This window comes from Schistocerca cancellata, chromosome 1, assembly GCF_023864275.1.
Source record: "Schistocerca cancellata isolate TAMUIC-IGC-003103 chromosome 1, iqSchCanc2.1, whole genome shotgun sequence".
NCBI classification, from domain to species: Eukaryota; Metazoa; Arthropoda; class Insecta; order Orthoptera; family Acrididae; genus Schistocerca; species Schistocerca cancellata.
Genome location: NC_064626.1, coordinates 161,940,297 through 161,960,556, shown reverse-complemented (window position 1 = coordinate 161,960,556; position 20,260 = coordinate 161,940,297). Strand labels below are relative to the sequence as shown.

At 38.7% G+C, this 20,260-nt stretch overlaps 1 protein-coding gene across 8 annotated transcripts in view; it reads left to right on the top strand.

Annotated features, from left to right (window-relative positions):
* The first annotated feature begins 5,261 nt into the window (after positions 1-5,261).
* LOC126167729 (intersectin-1) overlaps positions 5,262-20,260 on the top strand; it is a 299,692-nt gene continuing 284,693 nt past the window's right edge. For all 8 annotated transcript variants that reach the window (XM_049920505.1, XM_049920504.1, XM_049920503.1 and 5 more), the window contains exons 1-2: positions 5,262-5,382; positions 15,989-16,024. In XM_049920505.1, the coding sequence (XP_049776462.1) occupies positions 16,009-16,024 (16 nt within the window). In that variant the 5' untranslated portion in view covers positions 5,262-5,382; positions 15,989-16,008. The remainder of the gene's footprint in view (positions 5,383-15,988; positions 16,025-20,260) is intronic.

The window sequence follows — 20,260 nt, the reverse complement described above, 5'->3', positions numbered from 1 at the left end:
ATTGTTAAGGTAGGGAGTTTAGGAACAAAAGTTCAAAGATCAATTAATAGGAAAGTGAAAATCTTAATTATTTAAAAGCTCAAACCATAAAAGTGAAGTTGGATAGGCTTTTGATAGAGTATTCTTAGTCTATTATAAAATATAGTTTTGTAGGTTTACAGTGCAAGATTGTGTAAATATTATTGCCAAGAATACCTGCTACACACAGCGATTAAAGTTCAATTACATATAAATCCTTAATGAACAGATTTATGGTAGTATTGTTAGAAGTGAAGTTATGCACATTTTTAAAGATAGTGTAGGTTTGCTACCCATCATGGATGGTTCCTTTTGAAGTTAATTAAGCCCAGTGTAGTATTTTATTACCTTGTAAAGTAATTTAAGTGAATGATTAGCTTTTAGAGTTAGTTTTTACTATTGCAGTAATCAAATACCCTTGGTTAGTGAAACTATACCAGTTTATGGGTTCCCATCATATTCTCCACTTATTAAGAAAAAACTGAACTATTACTGTTACTAAGGGAAACTGCTATATGCAGAGGAGCTTAAACAGTGTATTTAAGATGTTATTCATCTTTATTTGTGTTTTACATGTCAGTCAAGATAGAAGCCCCTCATGTCCAAAATCACTTCTGCACTTCATGCAATGATGTTTCAATATTTGATTAAGTAATGCTCTTCACTGGGGCTGTCATTAGTATGAGCTCGGTGAAATTTTGCTCCCCATAATTAACTGGTGTGAGCGTTATTGGTAACTACTGCTACACAAAGTACAGATTGCACTGTGCCAGTTTGCATCCTGTTTCCTATTTAAAGTGAAATCTCAACAAAAGTAACTTCAGTAACTAATGTCCAATTTTTTCAACTATACATTTCCAAATTAATGTGCGTAATTAGAATAGCGACAGTTCATTTTTTTCATTCATTTATGATTTACCACTTCTGTTAACTCCCAAGGTTAAAGCCCCTTTGGGTTTTCTGTTAACTTCACAAAATTCGAAATTATACCCTTTTCCATTAGACACACGCATTGTTGAACTCTGAAATCCTCTCAGAGGGTAATATTAGCGTGCTTTACTGCATGCTAGTGTTATAAACTTTATGCTAGAATTAATATCACCCAGAAAATTCAAAATTCTGAGAGTGATGAAGTATCATCAACCACCAAAATGAGGAAGTTCATTTTACCATCTGAAGGACTAATTTCTCCGATTTTTCCTTATACACATTCGCTAAAACTGCACTGAATGGATTTCCCACAGCTACACCAACAGATTGCTCACTTAATGTGTTACCCCATTGAAAATATGTTGATGCAAGACTTTTTTGAAAAAGATCTGACATATATTTTGCGAACATGATTTTCAACTGTGACCTAAACTCATTAAAAAGAACCACAATAAATAGTGATACAAAATCAAAACTGACCGTAATATTGCTTGGACTCAACCTGAATGATCATAATTTCTCGATAAAATTACCTTAATCTTTGGTGTAAGTGACTGTTCTTCCTATAAATAGCTGTAGAAGAGTTTCGAGAATTTTTGGCAAAGAATACAGTCTTGGTGGCAACGCTTCAGATTTGCTGAGACCTTTCTTGTAAATGTTAGCATGTGCATCGTCCTAAAAACATAAGTTGTGGGACTTCTCTTAAGTTCTTTGTGCCTTCCTGGTTCTAATACATCCCGAGTTTTACTACGATGGTCTGCTTTGTTCGTTGTCATTGGAGAATTGCCTCTATATACTGGAATAATTAGAAAGTCTTTATCAGAATAGAAACCTCAAAGAGCTTTAATCTCATTTTTCATTAAGTTACTGCTACGCTGTTTCCTCTTAAGCAGTATCCTGGCTGACTCCATGTATATTTCGTCTGATACTACTTTCGGCAGAAAACGCATTCTAGAATCGATATCAGCAACGATGTCTTCTGTTGTGAATTGGGATGCTACTCCTGTAAAGCCTGGAATCCTGCTCTCGATCTGCTTAAGGACAATAGATACCATACGTAGGTTAGAGTACAATAGTGGAAAAGCAAAGATCAGACAAGATGGACAGAGCAATGTTGGGAATGCTGGACTTCATTAGGGTACAAGAATGGAAAAGCAAAACTCAGACAACGAGATGGACATAGAAATGTTGGGGATGCTGGACATAACGACTCTGCACCAAATGAGAATCAACTACAGGAAGCCTGCATCAACGACAGTCTCTACAAGTATAAATAGTAGCCGCTCTAGTCTGTTGGCATCAATGCATTAGTGCTCCTGAAGATGTAAGCTCGCCCTTTTGTCGAAATGTCGTGTATGTGTAATACAGTGATCCAGTTGTTAAATCTAGAACATTCCCTTCTCTCCAAATTCTGTTTCTTGCTGTGGCCACTAAGATGCGCAACATTTATGAACAGTCTGAACTTCTCAATTAAGTCTTATTTTAGCCTCTTATCTATACTACAGGAAAATTAAAGAGACCTTTGGAGAAAGGAGAACCACTTGCATGAATATCAAGAGCTCAGACAGAAACCCAGTTCTAAGCAAAGAAGGGAAATCAGAAAGGTGTAAGGAGTATATAGAGGGTCTATACAGGGGCGATGTTCTTGAGGACAATACTATGGAAATGGAAGAGGATGTAGATGAAGATGAAATGGGAGATATGATACTGTGTGAAGAGTTTGACAGAGCACTGAAAGACCCAAGTCGAAACAAGGCCCCAGGAGTAGACAACATTCCATTAGAACTACTGGCAGCCTTGGGAGAGCCAGTCCTGACAAAACTCTACCATTTGGTGAGCAAGATGTATGAGACAGGCGAAATTCCCTCAGACTTCCAGAAGAATATAATAATTCCAATCCCAAAGAAAGCAGGTGTTGACAGATGTGAAAATTACCGAACTATCAATTTAATAAGTCACAGCTGCAAAATACTAATGCGAATTCTTTACAGATGAATGGAAAATCTGGTAGAAGCCGACCTTGGGGAAGATCAGTTTGGATTCCATAGAAATGTTGGAACACGTGAGGCAATACTGACCCTACGACTTATAATAGAAGAAAGATTAAGAAAAGGCAAACCTACGTTTCTAGCCTTTGTAGGCTTAGAGAAAGCATTTGACAATGTTGACTGGAATACTCTCTTTCAAATTCTAAAGATGGCAGGGGTAAAATACAGGGAGCGAAAGGCTATTTACAATTTGTACAGAAACCAGATGGCAGTTATAAGAATAGAGGGGCATGAAAAGGAAGCAGTGGTTGGGAAGGGAGTGAGACAGGGTTGTAGCCTCTCCCCGATGCTATTCAATCTGTATATTGAGCAAGCAGTAAAGGAAACAAAAGAAAAGTTTGGAGTAGGTATTAAAATCCATGGAGAAGAAATAAAAACTTTGAGATTCGCCGATGACATTGTAATTCTGTCAGAGACAGCAAAGGACTTGGAAGAGCAGTTGAATGGAATGGACATTGTCTTGAAAGGAGGGTATAAGATGAACATCAACAAGAGCAAAACGAGGATAATGGAATGTAGTCGAATTAAGTCGGGTGATGCTGAGGGAATTAGATTAGGAAATGAGACACTGAAAGTAGTAAAGGAGGTTGGCTATTTGGAGAGCAAAATAACTGATGATGGTCGAAGTAGAGAGGATATAAAATGTAGACTGGCAATGGCAAGGAAAGCATTTCTGAAGAAGAGAAATTTGTTAACATCGAGTATTGATTTAAGTGTCAGGAAGTCGTTTCTGAAAGTATTTGTATGGAGTGTAGCCATGTATGGAAGTGAAACATGGACGATAAATAGTTTGGACAAGAAGAGAATAGAAGCTTTCGAAATGTGGTGCTACAGAAGAATGCTGAAGATTAGATGGGTAGATCACATAACTAATGAGGAGGTATTGAATAGAATTGGGGAGAAGAGGAGTTTGTGGCACAACTTGACTAGAAGAAGTGATCGGTTGGTAGGACATGTTCTGAGGCATCAAGGGATCACCAATTTAGTACTGGAGGGCGGCGTGGAGGGTAAAAATCATAGAGGGAGACCAAGAGATGAATACCCTAAGCAGATTCAGAAGGATGTAGGCTGCAGTAGGTACTGGGAGAGGAAGAAGTTTGCACAGGATAGAGTAGCATGGAGAGCTGCATCAAACCAGTCTCAGGACAGAAGACCACAACAACGACAACATCTATACTACCATATAAAGACAAGTTGTTGTTTAACGTCGTTACCAAAATTCTCATAAAGTTTGATAAATTGTTACTTTCTATTCAGTTAAAGGAATTTTTTAAAAACATCCCTATGCTTTATTACATTCAAACGTTTTAAATTCCTATATTTTCTTCATTTTCCCCATAAGATATACAGTACATAATTGTTAACGTTGGTGCACTGCAATTAAAATGACTTTATTTCCACTACTATTCGTTTATTTTTATAAATAACACTTCTGAGACACACATTAATTGATAAAAAACTCTGAAGGCTCATCATATAAGTATTTACCCACACATTTAAATATTGTGGTAACTGAACTGTTATTTTGTCCATGCGGGATCTAAAGAACTTCGTGGCTGGTAAGGATTGTTGGTGGACAATGCAACCAGCCACAAATACTTTTAAAAATGCTTTATTTCAAAGACTTAATCGGTTTTAGACTCTCACGCCCATCTTCAGACGACTAACGTTTCCTATTATATTAATGTTTCCGTCAGCAGTAAGTCGTTTGCTCCAGTGGATGGCGCTTGGTCGCTATGCTTTTCAGGAAAATGTACAGACTGTAGCAGTGCAAACAACATGCATATTCTAAATAAATTACTCTGGCACAAACGTTTCAAAACATTCTTCACCTTAGTCTTACCTACAGTTACGTGCTTTATATTCGATGTTGCTGTTTTCAATACAGCTGTATTGTACGAATACAAACTCTCCCAATATTAAGAGTCGAAACTACGTGAAGTATTGGTGTGTGAGACAATTAATTAATTAATCAGTTACTTGTTAATAATGCCAGATATACGGGCTACATCCAAGGAAATACTGTACGAATACTTTTACCTGAATACGCGTCCAGTAGACTGTTCTCTACTTATTTAATTTTAATTTGAACTTCTTATTTTTCCTTACTTTAAGTAGTCTTCCGGCTTTCCTCTGTATACACAATTCTCTATGTACATACATGAGGTATGTATTACTCTTCGGCGATTATACACTATGCGTACATAGCGCAGTTTTCCACGGTCAACAACATGGAACATCTCTGGTCCTATCGATCACACAAGTGACGTACGTCAGGAGGTGGGCCGCAGGGAAGCATAAGTAGTTCATGTTTGATGGACTACTGAACCTAAACAGAAACATGTATTCTCTGTTGATGACAAACTGGATATTAAATATCTGAAAGGTAATTATATGAATATTGTGATTCCTACAATTAGTGGAACGTTTAGGATTTAAAGATGGTTTTATCACCAATTGACTGTGTAGTAGTAATTGAGGAAACTGCTAATGTAATTTAACGTCACCTTTTTAATAGCCGCGGAATAATGCATTTTAGTTAAAAATTTCGTGATCTGGTAATTTTTTCACGTCCGGATGTAATGGCATAGGAATTGTGATCAATAGCTAAGAATGGGCTGGTAACTGACCAAAAATATTGTCACTCAAAACAATACAACAGTGGTTCCGTGTTCTCTCAATCGTTTGTTTTTGATAGCGAGCTAATATATAGCAAGTGCATTAGAGCGAAATGCTCATATAAACAATGTTCTGTAAGATATCACTACATAAACTGATGCTCAGTTAAAAGTAATGTTGCCGGTGGTTTTCGAGCTGTCAGAATTTTTTCTCCTGAGCTTTATCTCATTTATGAAAGCAGGATTGAAATTGTATTTCTTGGCGTTAATAACATGTTAGTTACATAGTTTATTGTGAGGGAACTACAGTATGTCACCGGAAAAATGTGCATCATTTTTGTGTAAAGTATAGTAGGGTGCCCACGTATCGGCAGCATTTTAAAGGAAGTACGCTAATAACTTATGCAATTGAGGAAGCCTGAGGGCAGGGAATCCGGCTCCACTCTGTGGAGTGTATATAGGTTTCAGCATGTGATAAAGTGTACACTATGTCATGGTATGTGATTACAGAACAACCACCTTAAACAAAAAAATCAATCGTTATGAAGTTTACCAGCTATCATTTAAGGACATTGTTGGATTTTGAGGCAGCCTCTTCTACATACTATGAAATATTTGTGGTAGTAATTTCGTTCATCTGTAAGACTATTTCATCATCAGTAATTTAACTGAAGAGTGGAAATTTTCTTTGATGCTGCGTAGGTGGGATATCTTATAAGGAAAGGCATTTTTCCTTGCAGCACTCAATTCATGAATGTTGCCTTTGGTTTCCAAGCAAGTTCTTACTGTTAACTGCTTTTCGTGCGACTGAAGAGAGGAATGTGTTTCTTGTGTTATTTGAATTAACTTATGCTGATTTCTCTGACATGCATTGGTTCTAGTTTGTCTCAGATTTTAAATTGCAGCTGATTTATTAATTAAGATCATAATAGATAGTGCAACACTATCAAAGATCATATAGGCCTAAGAAATTTCTGTGACAGAAAATACTGAAGTTAAGCAGAACAAGACACAATATGCTGATTTAGTTTGATGGTATTGAGAAGGGATACATGTTTGTACGTTTGAAAATGAAAACGGAAAATGTTTAACAAAACTTAAATATAAAAAATTTGTAAGCGTATATTGTAGTACCATGATTGTTTTATTTTATAATCGAAACATTCAGAAAGGAATAACATCTGATTCCTTCAAATTTTTTACAAGCTTGTTATTCAGATTTCTACAAGGCAAAAAATTAGGAAGATAAATCAGTCAGTAAGGTTTTTTCAAGAAGTTTATAATCAGTTGTCTTACTGAAACATGTTGTTTCTAAATTAATAAACATGTGCACAACTCTTGCATCATAATCTTTCTGCTGATATCATGGTACAGTTATACTATGGCTTTATGGTGTCTACTGAAATATGTAAGAATAATTACCATATTTCATGGAACTGTATTTTGTTTTGAAAATGTGTTGCACAGCTGCGACCAAGTTGCCCAATTTTTGCTGCACTAAATTAGTGCAGTAGTTAGTTTTAAACACTTAATGCAAATGCCAGGATGATTAGTTTGAAAAGCACTTGGTAGATTTACTTCCCACAACCTTAGCAACTGCTCAGTCTGAATGTTGAGAGGAGACATTAAAATCTAATATTTCTTCTTTTCCACTGAATGTTAATTGTGATCCATTCAGCAGGTCATTTGTCACTGCTCTCTCTCTGACAGTGCCACTTTTGTCTTCAATAGTTGTAGCATGTTATCAGAGTGCTACTTTCAGTTGTTCATTTGCACACAGAATTTTAACCTCCTAGCAAATGGCATTTTTATTCTCATGTTCATGAAAACCAGTTGTTGCTATTGGGAAGCTTATTGCTTTATTGTGCTGTAGTAGTGGGTTCACTCCTGCCCCCAAGAACATTTGATTACACTTTGAGCAATTCAACAAAGTGAATATGGTTGGGAAAAGAATAGTCCTAGATAAATAACTTTCTGATAAAGGCATGGGGAATCATGAGAGGCATCATGCTAAAGTCAACATATATCCAATCCAACTCAACCTTGGGAGACAGATTTTTCATACCATTAACTGGACGGTATGGAGCTTGCAACTGTAGAGGTTGTAGCTTCTGTAGGCTTCAACAACCAGTTACTTCTAATGATGGAGGAAGATAGATCAAATGATGTTGAAGAATTGTAACTTCCCTATGCTGTGAACACATTGTTTTCCAACAATGTATCATGCTGTGGTAACTTTTTTTGAATGAAACTCTTAGCAATGCACTGGTTGGATGGTAACTCAGGACTTCCAGGATTTAGTGTTTCGTGCATATTCCTTCCAGCCAGCAGTTAAGAATGCAACTCTTACATCTTATGGTTGAAAAATAGTTTCAGGTTACAAGAGTTCATGTACTTCAGACAGTATTTTTAAATGTTGTCTTCAGTATAATATGTGGGACATTTCATAGTTTGTCGTTATGGATATTAATGAGTATGAGTAAAAAATATCCTTGGTTGCTCCTTGACTGTCTGCGCTTATTGCTGTTTAGAACAAGAAACAAATTATTATACGGAAGTATTTGCAGCCTTTAAGGCACTGCAGAGAATGAAAAGTCGCTGTAACAAATAGTTTCTGATTGGCAATGACCCAAAAATTAGTGCAACAAATTTGGTAACAATGATTCAAAATGTCGAAGATACTATGCAAAGAAAATACGCAGCAAATGTTGCTTGTAGAGGTGGTGAAAAATTGTGTTGCACCATCTTTCAGCACACTGTCATCCCACTTTCAAGTAGAACAGTCGCGATAAGTGGGAAAAAATGAGGGATTGGAAGTAGGAAACCAGAAACCGCAGTAAGTCAAATCAAAGGGGTCATGATGAACCTGTCAGAAGCTGTGGATGGAATTGATGATCACTGACTGAGAGTTGTGGAGTACGACTGCAAGTGCAACATGTTTTAAGCTGATGTGTTTTATTTGCTCGAAAAAGGCTACCACAGTTCATCTGGAGATGGCCCATATATTTTAAATTAGTGTGGAACAAGTGTAGCATGTATTTTAAAGATTTGTGAAATGTCAGCTTATGTCCTAAAATTGTAGAAGGATGATTTTTTAATATATTCTGAGAATGACTGGCTCTTTCTGTACTTTTTCTTTTTTGTGACACTGCTGAATATGTTGGGATCGAAATGCTTTAGACCTGTTTCTGTTAATACATATGTTATGTAGCCCCCTCCTGAAAACTGTGGAAGATTTTAATGTGTCAAAAATTGTGAATTTTTTTGGTTTTTGATGCTGAGCAGACAAATATGTCTCCATTATAATTTTTAATTTTTTAAATAGTTTTGATTTTTCTGTCCTGTGTTATCTGTTGCGACTCGTAACATCACTCTCCATTGTAGTTAGCTTTCTTGTAATGAAAGGAAATACTGTGGATTGACTTCAACCTCTGACAGTTATAGAGCTGTCAGTAATGACATTGTTAGGTTCATTCTTCCTCAAATTTGGTGGGGGGGGGGGGGGGGGCTAGGTTCTTGGTCTGGTAGTTCCCACCCAAGCAGATGACCTACTTGCCCTCATGGATGACGAAATTTAGATCACTAAATCCACAAGCTCATTTTCAACGAGAGCACTGATGACCATGCTGTTGCTAGTTCTAATTCCAAAATAACATTCTAGTCTTTTAAAAGGCGGGTCTTTCTCATACTGGGATTCTGAGTGATCTACCTTTCCTATTTAATCTTGCCCAATGCATCCCCTCTCCGCTCTCGGCAGTATTGAGATTTCCCTTGAGGGTGAGTTCTATTCTTTGACACAGGTACTCTTTTTTTATAGATGAAAATTAAGCACATAGGTCAACATAATCACAAAGGCAATACAGTAGAGGCGAGGCAGTACTCCTGCATATGTTTTTAATTAGAGTTTTACTGAGATTTTAAATGAGTACCACAATTGTGTACCAGTATTCAGAGGTAGTTCTAAGCAGGAGGACACTCTTGTGTGCTCAGTGGTTTTTCCTAGATGTGTCCTCAAGTTTCATTTACCAAAACACTTTACTGTCTGTGAAAGAGTTCCAGAGCAGGTAGAACTTTTCCAAGTTGAAAAATTCCTAATCTCCTCTGACTCCCAATCTACACTGCCTGGCAAAAAATATGAAGCACCTAGAATGAGGAAACAAAATGACACTTCACAGGTTGAAAGGACACATGATGCTGTTTCATTGATTTCAAAATAATTACATTTGGAAAGAACTTAAGTGGTATGAGCACACTTACTGGCAAGGCATTGCAGACCCTCTGGCCTGATGCGGACACTGATCATAAAGCTTTTGTGTTCTCTCCTGAGGCTAGCTAGTCCACAGTTGTTGTAACTGATCCTTGATATCCTGCATACTTGCACTTGGATGCAGTTAAGATCTGAGCTGGTCCCACACACATTATATGGGGAACAGATCTAGAGATCTTGCTGGCCACAGAGGTGCGTCAACATCACACAGACATTCATAGAGACTTTTGGTGTGGATAAACATTGTCCTGTTGAAAAGTGGCTCCATAATATTTTCACACAGGAGGTAATACATGAGGATACAAGGTGTCTATGACGTACCGCCATGCTTACCAACGGTGGTCGTCTGAGGTAGTGCAGAGCTGTGATTCAGCATTGAGCACAACACAATGCAATACCATTCATGAGCAGACTGTACTTACCGATCACTGCACAACTCCAAACATAGCTGTTTGTGTCCTGTTAGCAGCAGCTACGCATGGGGGTGGCAATTCCCTAGTTCAGCTGCTGCTAGTCTCCTACCATTGGTGTGGCATGACACACAGTTGCAGTGTGTCCATACCTTGTCCATGGATGGCAGGAGCAGATGTGAAGGGGTTACGATGTGCTTGGTGAACATAATGGCGATCCTCCCTTGGGATGGTCATATGTGATTGACTGAAACCTTGATGACAAATATGCCTGCATTCTCAAGCAGCCCAACATTGGGCCACTGTCGCATCTGAATGCCCCACAAATCTGGATACTGTACGACTCAACCTCCCTGTTGAGGTACAGGATCTGCGATAGTGGGAAGAAGAGTGGCTAGAAGTGATAGACAATAAGTTGCAGCTCACAAAACTGATTACTTGGCCATGGCATCTTGTTTCATACAGAATCAATAATATCGTTATCATTTATGATCTCTGAAGTTAGTTCCTCATTGTTAACAACTGCCCAGTAGCCTTAAAGATAAATATTGCACTGCAGAATATTATGTGCAGACTGGATGCCACTGCTGTTGAAACCAGTGTTATTGCATTCTTCATCCTCTAAGAAGGGCAAGATTGAGTACAATGCTGGCAGATATGACCCTAAATCGTTTCCCTGCCTCACTACACCATGGAAGGAACGTAGCGCTACAGAAAGAAGAGAGCCATATTTGCCTCGGTATTTAGTCTGTAGCAGAATGGACAGGGACTTGTTTCTACCTATGAAGCCTCAATTTTTTGTTGAACATCTTGAGGTTAAATTTGGAGAAGTGACAGCACTGTCCTAGATGAGAAGTGGTGCGGTCTTGATTCAGACAGTATCCCCAGCCCAATCCCAGGCGTTACTCAGTTGTGACCAGCTGGGTGATATCCTTGTTTCTGTCACTCCCCATAAAAGCTTCAACATGGTCCAGGGGATTATTTTTCATTGCGACCTCCTCTTGCAGTCTGACGATGAGCTCCGCGACAATCTAGAATGACGGGGTGTTCATTTCATCCGGCGCGTTACAGGGGACCCAAAGACAACTGGGTTGCTACTGGTGCCTTCATCTTGGCCTGTGAGGGTGATTTATTGCCTGAAAAGGTCAAGGTGATGGTTTACCACTGTGACGTTAAACCATATGTCCCTCCCCCTATGCAGTGCTTTAAGTGCTGGAAATTTGGGCACATGTCTTCCCGCTGCACTTCCAACGCAACATGTCAAGACTGGATGTCCAGTGCATCCAGATACTCCCTTTGTGCCTCCTCCCACTTGTATCAACTGTGTAGAGAAGCACTCCCCCTCCTCGACAGACTGCACAGTACTCCAAAAGGAGCAGAAAATCGTGGAGTACAAGATCCTGGACTGGTTGACTTACCAAGAGGCCAAACGTTAATTTGAGTGATTACACCCCGTTCGGTTGACATCCACATACATTGCAGCTACATTACCATTGCCATCACAAGTACCAGTGATACCACACACTGTGCCATGAACAGTGGGTGCTCCGGGCCTCCAGAATACATCTGCCCCTTGGTGATGGGGGGAAAAAATCTCCTTCCATTGCTCCCAAAGTACCTACTTCGGGAGCAAGCGCCCCCCCCCCCCCCCCCTGCCCAAATGCAGGAGGACATTGTTCTCCTCCCCCCAACCAGAGAAGCAACAGCCTTTTTCCAGCTCCTCTTGTGCAGAAGGTTTCCCTTGGGACCCTCTCTCCCATGGTGTCCACTAATGACACAGTGGACACTGCTGAACGAAGAACTTCACGGACTTCCTCCGTGCCTGAAGCTACTTCAGGGAAGTCCTCCCATCAAGCCCCTAAAGAGAAGTGAGAGGGCAAGCAAACAATGAAGTTTGCTAAGAAAAAGGACCTTCCAATGGCCCTAACACCACCACTCCCTACCAATTCACACCTGTGGATGAGGTGGCGAGCTCAGTGTCCCTTGAGGACCTGGATCTCACTGATTCCTCATCCACAATAGGAATGGATACAAATACTCAGTCGGTGGGAGCAGGTGACCCAGAGGCGTAACCTGCCTCCTCGCATGGTTCATGCCTTCCCAACCTTATTATAACGTCATCCGCCAGTGGAATTGCTGTTGTTTTTTTCACCACCTGGCTGAGCTATGGCAACTGTTAAGCTTGACACCTGCTTTCTGCATTGCCCTCCAGGAAACCTGGTTCCTGGCAGTGCCGACCCCTGCCCTTCATGGCTATAGGGGATATTACAAGAACTGTAGTGACTATAATAGTGTGTCAGGTGGAGTTTGTGTTTGTGTCCTCAACTCAGTATGCAGTAAACCTGTGCCCCTTCAAAGCCCTCTTGAAGCTATGCCTGTCAGGATAAGGACACTGCAGAAATAACTGTCTGCAACATATATCTTCCTCCAGATGGTGCAGTACCCCTGAACGCATTGGCTGCACTGATTCATCAATTCCCTAAACCTTTCCTAGTTTTGGGGATTTTAACACCCATAACCCCTTGTGGGGTGGCACTGTGCTTATTTGCCAAGGTATAGATGTCGAAACTTTCCTGTCTCAACTCTGCCTCTGCCTCTTAAATACTGGGGCCCCCACACATTTCAGTGTGGCGTATGGCACTTACTCGACCATTGATTTATCCCTCTGCAGCCCAGGACTTCTCCAATCTGCCCACTGGAGAGCCCACGATGACTTGTGTGGTAGTGACCACTGTCCCATCTGCTGTTACTCCCCCAGCACCATTCCCCTGGACGTCTGCCAAGATGGGCTTTAAACAAGGCAGCTTGGGAAGCTTTCACCTCTGCTGTCACCGTTGAATCTCCCCCACATGGAACCATCAATGTGGTAGTTCAGCAGGTCACTAGAACGATTGTTTCTGTGGCAGAAAACACGATCCTTTGTTCTTTAGGGTGCCCCCGGCGAAAGACAGTACCTTGCTGGTCGACAGATATTGCTGAGGCCATTAAAGAGTGCTTTGCAGTCATACAAGCGGCACCCTTCCCTAGAGCACCTAATAGCTTTTAAATGGCTCTGTGCCCGCGTTCACCAGCTTATAAAAAGACGGAAACAGGTGTGTTGGGAGAGGTACGTCTCGACCATCGAGTGCCATACATCACCTTCCAAAGTCTGGACGAAGATCGATGTGTTTGTGGGTACCAGACCCTGACAAGTGTTACTGGCATTAACATCAATGGTGTGTTATCTACCAACACAAACGTAGTTGCCGAGTACTTTGCTGAGCACTATGCTCGAGCTCCGCATCAGAGAATTATCCCCCAGTATTTCGCACCCTCAAACGGCAGAGGGAAAGGAAAACCCTCTTGTTCACTGAACGTCACAGTGAACCCTGTAATGCTCCATTTTCATACAGTGTGGGAGCTCCTCAGCATCCTTGCACATTACCCTGGCACAGCTCCTGGGCCAGATCGGATCCACAGTCATATGATCAAACATCTATCGTCTGACTACAAGCGACATCTCATCATCTTCAACTGGATCTAATGTGATGGCTTCTTTCCATCGCATTGATGGGAGAGCACCATCATCCCAGTGCCCAAACCTGGTAAAAACCCATTTAATGTGGATAGCTATCGGCCCATCAACCTCACCAACCTTCTTTGTAAGCTGTTAGAATGTCTGGTAAGTTGGCCGTTGTGTTGGGTCCTGGAATCACTTGGCCTACTAGCTTCATGCCAGGACATTTTCTGCTAGGGTTGCTCTACCATTGATAATCTAGTTTTCCTTGTGTCTGCCATCTGAACAGCCTTTTCCAGATGCCAACACCTGGTTGTGTCTTCTTTGATTTACGGAAAGCTTACGACACAACCTGGCGACGTCATATCCTTGCCGCATTATATGAGTGGGGTCTCTGGGATCTACTCCCGATGGGGGGTGGGAAGAGGGGACAACATTTTTGCCATGAAATGCTGATGCATCAATTTTGAAAAACTGTGCAACAGTTGTTTACTCTTCACTATTTACTGGACATTGACAAATTCACTCATTTGTGGGTTCTCTGCTGACTGGTCCTTTTTCGATCTGTTCATTTTTACTTTTTCACTGTTTACTCTTATTATCTAATCATGTAACTCTGCATGTTTGTAACAAATTTTAATTTTTTCAACATGACTGGTGATTAAAAATAAAAAAAATATAATTTTTATTAAAATTTTCTAATTCAGTAAGTGTTAATTAACATTTTCAATTGTTAACATTTGTGTGTTATAAATGAAAGTAAGGAAAAAAAGTTACTATTAGGGAGATTTGAACCAGTGGCTTTATAATCATAAAACTTTTACGCTCTACATTCAGCTATCATGAGTTACTTTGATGTACAGTTTTGTACTTTACAGAACTCAGATATTTTCCTGCCTTCAAAGATGATTTAGCAAGTTTTTTGAGGCACAATAACACATTGTAGTGCCTTAGAAAAATAATATCTGTACTCTGACATCAAATCTTATAAGAAGGAAGAAAATCAAGAGATTAGTGTGGGAAGTAACATTGTTAGAAAATTATTGTATATACGTAATTCTCAAGTGGCAACAAAAATTCAGACTAAAAAGTGGGTAACTTGAGTGAACAAGGGGGATTAGAATGGACTTCATGGAGTCTTGACTGACCTTTAAGCTCTTCAAATAATTCTGTTGTCTTTCAGAAGCAGAAAAATGAAAATTTTGTGGAGAGTATTCCAACTGATTCATTTAATTTCATTTTAAAATTTTATTTTTCAGCAAATAGAAGATATATGTTCACAATCTTAAATATTATCATTAACAATTTTTTTTTCTAAGCGGTTGGGTGGAGATTATGGGAACTTTGTTCTCAAAAACGTATCAGAAAATGAGTTCCAAAGAATTGAGACTTCTCATGTTAATTTTAATATATAATTACACCAAAGTTACAAATTCCCAGTTTGGGATGCTGAACAGTATACAGAAAGCACTGGAAGTAGAGATTTTGAAAATAGCAAGGATGGAACAAGAACAGATGAACACAATGAACAAAAGGAACAACTACCTCTATCAGAATGGTCGAACTAGAGTCAGGAACAAATCACCACTGAGATTGAGGCAGCAAAGAGGAGCGGCAGAGCTGGAATGAAGAATGAGACTGAGGAGGGAATGATGCCAATGAAAAGGGAACAGTGTACGAAGAAGCCGTTCCTTAGTTTTTCTGTTCAGTTCCTATGGACCTTTTCCTTTACAAATAATGCACTTGTACTGTACATTGGTATATCAAGTAGATACAACTTATTTACAAATGAGCTGTAGAGATTTTTTTTCTGTTGAAATATCGTAATGCAATTTCAACATTTAGTAGTAAAATACAGGAAGTTAAAGTGAGGTTTACAAACTTTTATATGTAGTAGTTTTATTAAACAACACAGACAGTTAACATATGTAAGTCAGAAAAGTGTGAGCTTATCTAAAATACTAACAGAGCTTTTGGTAGTGGAGTTAAAACAGTTTGTAATGTCTAAGCTGGTGTGACTTAAGTTCATTTAAAACGTAAGATCTATAGAAAATACGCAGTATTGTGAAAAGCTGAATGTAAGGGGTTAACCAGTTCTCAACTACTCTTCAAGGCTAACACATTGTGATGTTAATGTTTAGGGTATCAAATTTCAGTGGTTACTTTTGTTGTTATACATTGATTTGATCCTTTGTTCACAGGTTGACGTTGAGCATAAACAATGGCTGCCCCCGCAGGTATGTGAAGTCCATATTCTTTTTGACAAATAAATAATTCTTAGAATATGGGAAACGTGTTAAATGTGGCTGTTTTCATGTATTATGAATGTAATCCATACACTAAAATTAGTGCCTTCTTTTAATGAAGATACTTATGCCTTTACATCAAATAAAATTTTAATTAACTTCTGTTATTGAAAGAATTCTCATACGGAAGATCAGAAAATTATCGATTTTGTGTTGCAAAAACAAGCTTATCGCTGGGTACAGCGTTTTAGGAGGCGGCATCACAATTTGAAATCTTCTATTGAATAAAAGCATTTTTCTATTAATATTGGATAAAAACATTTTTCTATTAATAAGCACTTCAATTTATTCTTTGATGTATGTAAATGAGCTATCTTAAAATGAGGTAGTAATTTTGTGAAAGTTTCTCTACTTCTTGTGTTGTAGTTATATACATTATAGTTTGGATTTAGTTTCACAAAAGTGATTGTCTGCAGATGTACGTAGAGTAGACGTTAAGTATGTTTTATGAAAATTTCTCTACAAGCCTCTCTCCTGCTTACTATTCTATTGCCTTTTTTATAATTGAAAAAGGTTGTCTGTATGGATTGCTCATGCCCCACTCCAAAGCTCAAACAATCCTGAAGATGTGAATTTATCAATCTGAAATATGCAAGGCTTGGAACTTAAATAGTGGCAACTATTTATTCACAACTGATACAAAAGAGTTCATGTTTGCACCTGTTACTGTCCTTCAAAGTAGTCACCAGTGTTGTGTAGAACCCATTGCAAGCGATGTGGAAGGCGTAGTATACTGTTAGCAGAGCCTGTTCAGTTGATGGTGCGAATGGAGTGGTCTAAAGTTATGTTGATTCTCGTGTACGACTGTGACGGTGTTATTTTAACGCATTACGGTCCTCCGCGGCAGACTGTTAATGCACAGTATTACTGTTCGTTTTTGGAACATCACCTGCAACCAGCTTTGCGAAAGAAGCGGCAACACTTTCTGCGCAATCCAACAATTGTTTTGCATGACGATTCACCGGCGTATACAGCCCAGGCTGTGGCTGCTCTGTTCGGTCAATGAGACTGGGGAGTACTGTGTCATCCACCATACTCCCCGGGCTTAAGTCCTTGTGACTTTGATTTGATTCCGAAGATGAAGGAACCACTTCATGGCATTCGCTTCAGAACTGTTCCAGAGATTCAACACGCAGTAGACCGCTCCCTTCACACCACGAACAGAACATTCTCTGCTAATGGTGTACTACGCCTTCCACATCACTGACAATGGGTTCTACACATTGCTGGTGACTACTTCAAAGGGCAGTAACAGGTGCAAACATGTAACTCTTTTTGTTTTGGTTGTAAATAAATAGTTGCCACTATTTAAGTTCCAACCCTCATATTTGCCTTAAGGATACAGGGTACTTTTCTGACTCAATATTATGTAAAAACCAACATCTATTTCTTTAAGGCACTATTTATAATGTATATGTTTTATAGATTTTTTTGTTGACATCAGGTAATGCAGCACACTTTCTAAACAAATTAGAAGTATTTTGAATATTTTTGAACCTGCTGAGGCTTATTAAAAAAATTACTTATAAATTGATGCAATTTTTTTTTCAAAATGCTTCCTCAAATTGAGGTACCATTTAATCCAATGTAATTAATTTGAAGGAGATAAAATGTTTACCAGATATGCATGACATGATGGCTGAGGTACTAGACCTATTTAATTCCACCAATTATTTATATTACAAAGCTAAAAAATATCACAGCTTACATTTTAATTTTTATAATTTAAAAAAAAAGTTATTTTTTGTATAATTTAGTTGATTCTGCAATAATGCTTAAGTCTACTACATAAGTACGGACTGTTGCAAGTTACAGAAAAAAAATTTGAGCAATGCTTTATAAACTTTAGGAAATATTTGTACCTGAACTCTGAAAAATACAACTTGCAGGAAATTACGAATGAAGATATGAGTCCAATTAAACTGTGCCTCAGAACATTCCTGAACCATAGTCTTCATCCTGCAGAATTTCTTCATCTTCAGGCTTCCTCTTGGCATTCCTTTCAGCACTTCTTGCTTCTTTGGTAACTAGAACAACGAATCTTTCAGCTTCATGCACCCATTGCCTGTTACACACAAGCACTTGATCTTCCATATTAGTGCCATGATTTATGCCTAAATTTCTCAGGACTTCCAACCTTCCTATCAATCCATCATTGAAACATATCACTGCATCTAATACACCAACTTTTAATGCATTTAGTCCTACAAAAACATTCATGGGTAAGCTTTCCCATATGTAATGGTTGAAACTTTCATTTGTATTCTGAGAGCCCCCATGAAGACATTTACTAAGCAAACAGTGTCACTCAGGTCTCTAAAAATTGGTTTTGTTTCATTCATAACAGGTTCAGGAAGAGAATCCTTATAATGGTATATGTGACCACTTTCTTTTGCTTTTTGGTAACCACACCAACAATCTGCTCCTTTAGGGCAAAGTCTGTGAACAGGGTGGTCATCTGTGGACAAATTATAAAAGTAGAGGGTCCAAAATTATAAAAGTAGAGGGTCCAAACAGCCTTTCTCATTACTGTAACATCATTCAGAGGTGCAGTCCGTCTAATGGCCAGTCCATAATAACTCTGAAGGAGGTCTATTTCAGTTTCTGTCAATCTGGCGCAGCCAGAGATTTTCCATCAGATAGCAAGTTTCATTTCTCTTCATAGCTTCCTCAGTCTAGCACCCATACTCTTTCTCACATGTCCACAACACTCCAGTTTTGTTGCTGAGGTATCACCATAAACATTGAACTCATTAATTTTATTGTAAGCTTTAGAGTCCCCATCGCCTAGGTACATTGTATATCTAACGTTATAAATGGGCACCGACCTCTGAAATATTTTAGAGCTCTGTAACACTCCATACCTCCACTGTAACCACCATAATTCTTAGAACACTGATGTTCAGTATGTCTCTGTGTTACCATGGCAGGTGTGGCAGTATGTAGATACGCATTCAACATCAACAACTTTTCCATTCTACAGAGAAGTAGCACTTAAAACACCATTCAAGGAACGATGTCCTCGACATTGCCATGTCCCATCAAGTGCAACAGCAATGTCCCTGGTTCCATTAATATCTACAGTTTCTTCTATTGCATGTTTCATAGATGCTTTAGGCACAACTGTAAAGGCACCTAAAAGTATTTTTATGTACTTGCTGAACCTACTGGGAGGAGGAGATAGGTCCATCAAACCACCGAACGTTTTAGCAGCATTTTTCCCTTTCCCTTTTCCTATTGCATGCATTGCATACACTAACTTCAAATTCACATCATATGAATTATGCAAAATGTTCAAAGTCATTTTTGAGGTAGATTTATTGCAGGATCTACGCAGAACAACTAATTTTGACGCTAAACCCTTCCTGCTATTTTGTTGTTCAGTTATTTCCAGACAGCCTACACCATCACATTGTTTATATTTCACCACTTCCTTTATCAAAGAAGAAAAGATGCTCACATCATCAACAACAAATTCACTACAAACAGCATCATTGTTGACACAAAAATTTGAATCACCAGGAGGCATGCTATGTGGCAGTTTCTTCCCTGAAGAACTGATACATATGTTACTTTCAACAGTGTGGCTTGATTTGTTTGTTTACTGATTACCACTGAATTTCATTTTATTAAATTTCTTGATGTGTGGCATAGTTCGTATTTATTGCACACTAAACGATATGTACTTCCTCAAATATATGTAGCACTTGGGCAACAAATATTCAGTAACATGTGAACAAACTGCTTCAGCAAAACAATAGTAAATACTAGCAAAGATAGTCATTTACAGACACTAGTAACCTGCACTGTTACCAACATATACAATATATCATACATATAATCTCATAGATTTCACAGTTCTTTTCGAAATAATACTGGTTTCTGTAACAGAAGAGAGAGAGAGAGAGAGAGAGAGAGAGAGAGAGAGAGAGCTCATTTTTCATTTGAAACCCTATAATGTATGTATCAATGTAATCAGGAAAGACTACAGAATTTAATGAAGTCATAAAAAATTCGATTTTTCCACCATTTATAAGTACCCTGTATCCTTAAGGTAACGTGGTCCAGGAATGCTGAGACACATTGTAGTAAATATGTATTTCTAATGTTTATAAAGCAGTAGCTCAGTTGTTTTATTTATTTCTTTTTAATTGCAAACATGAACAC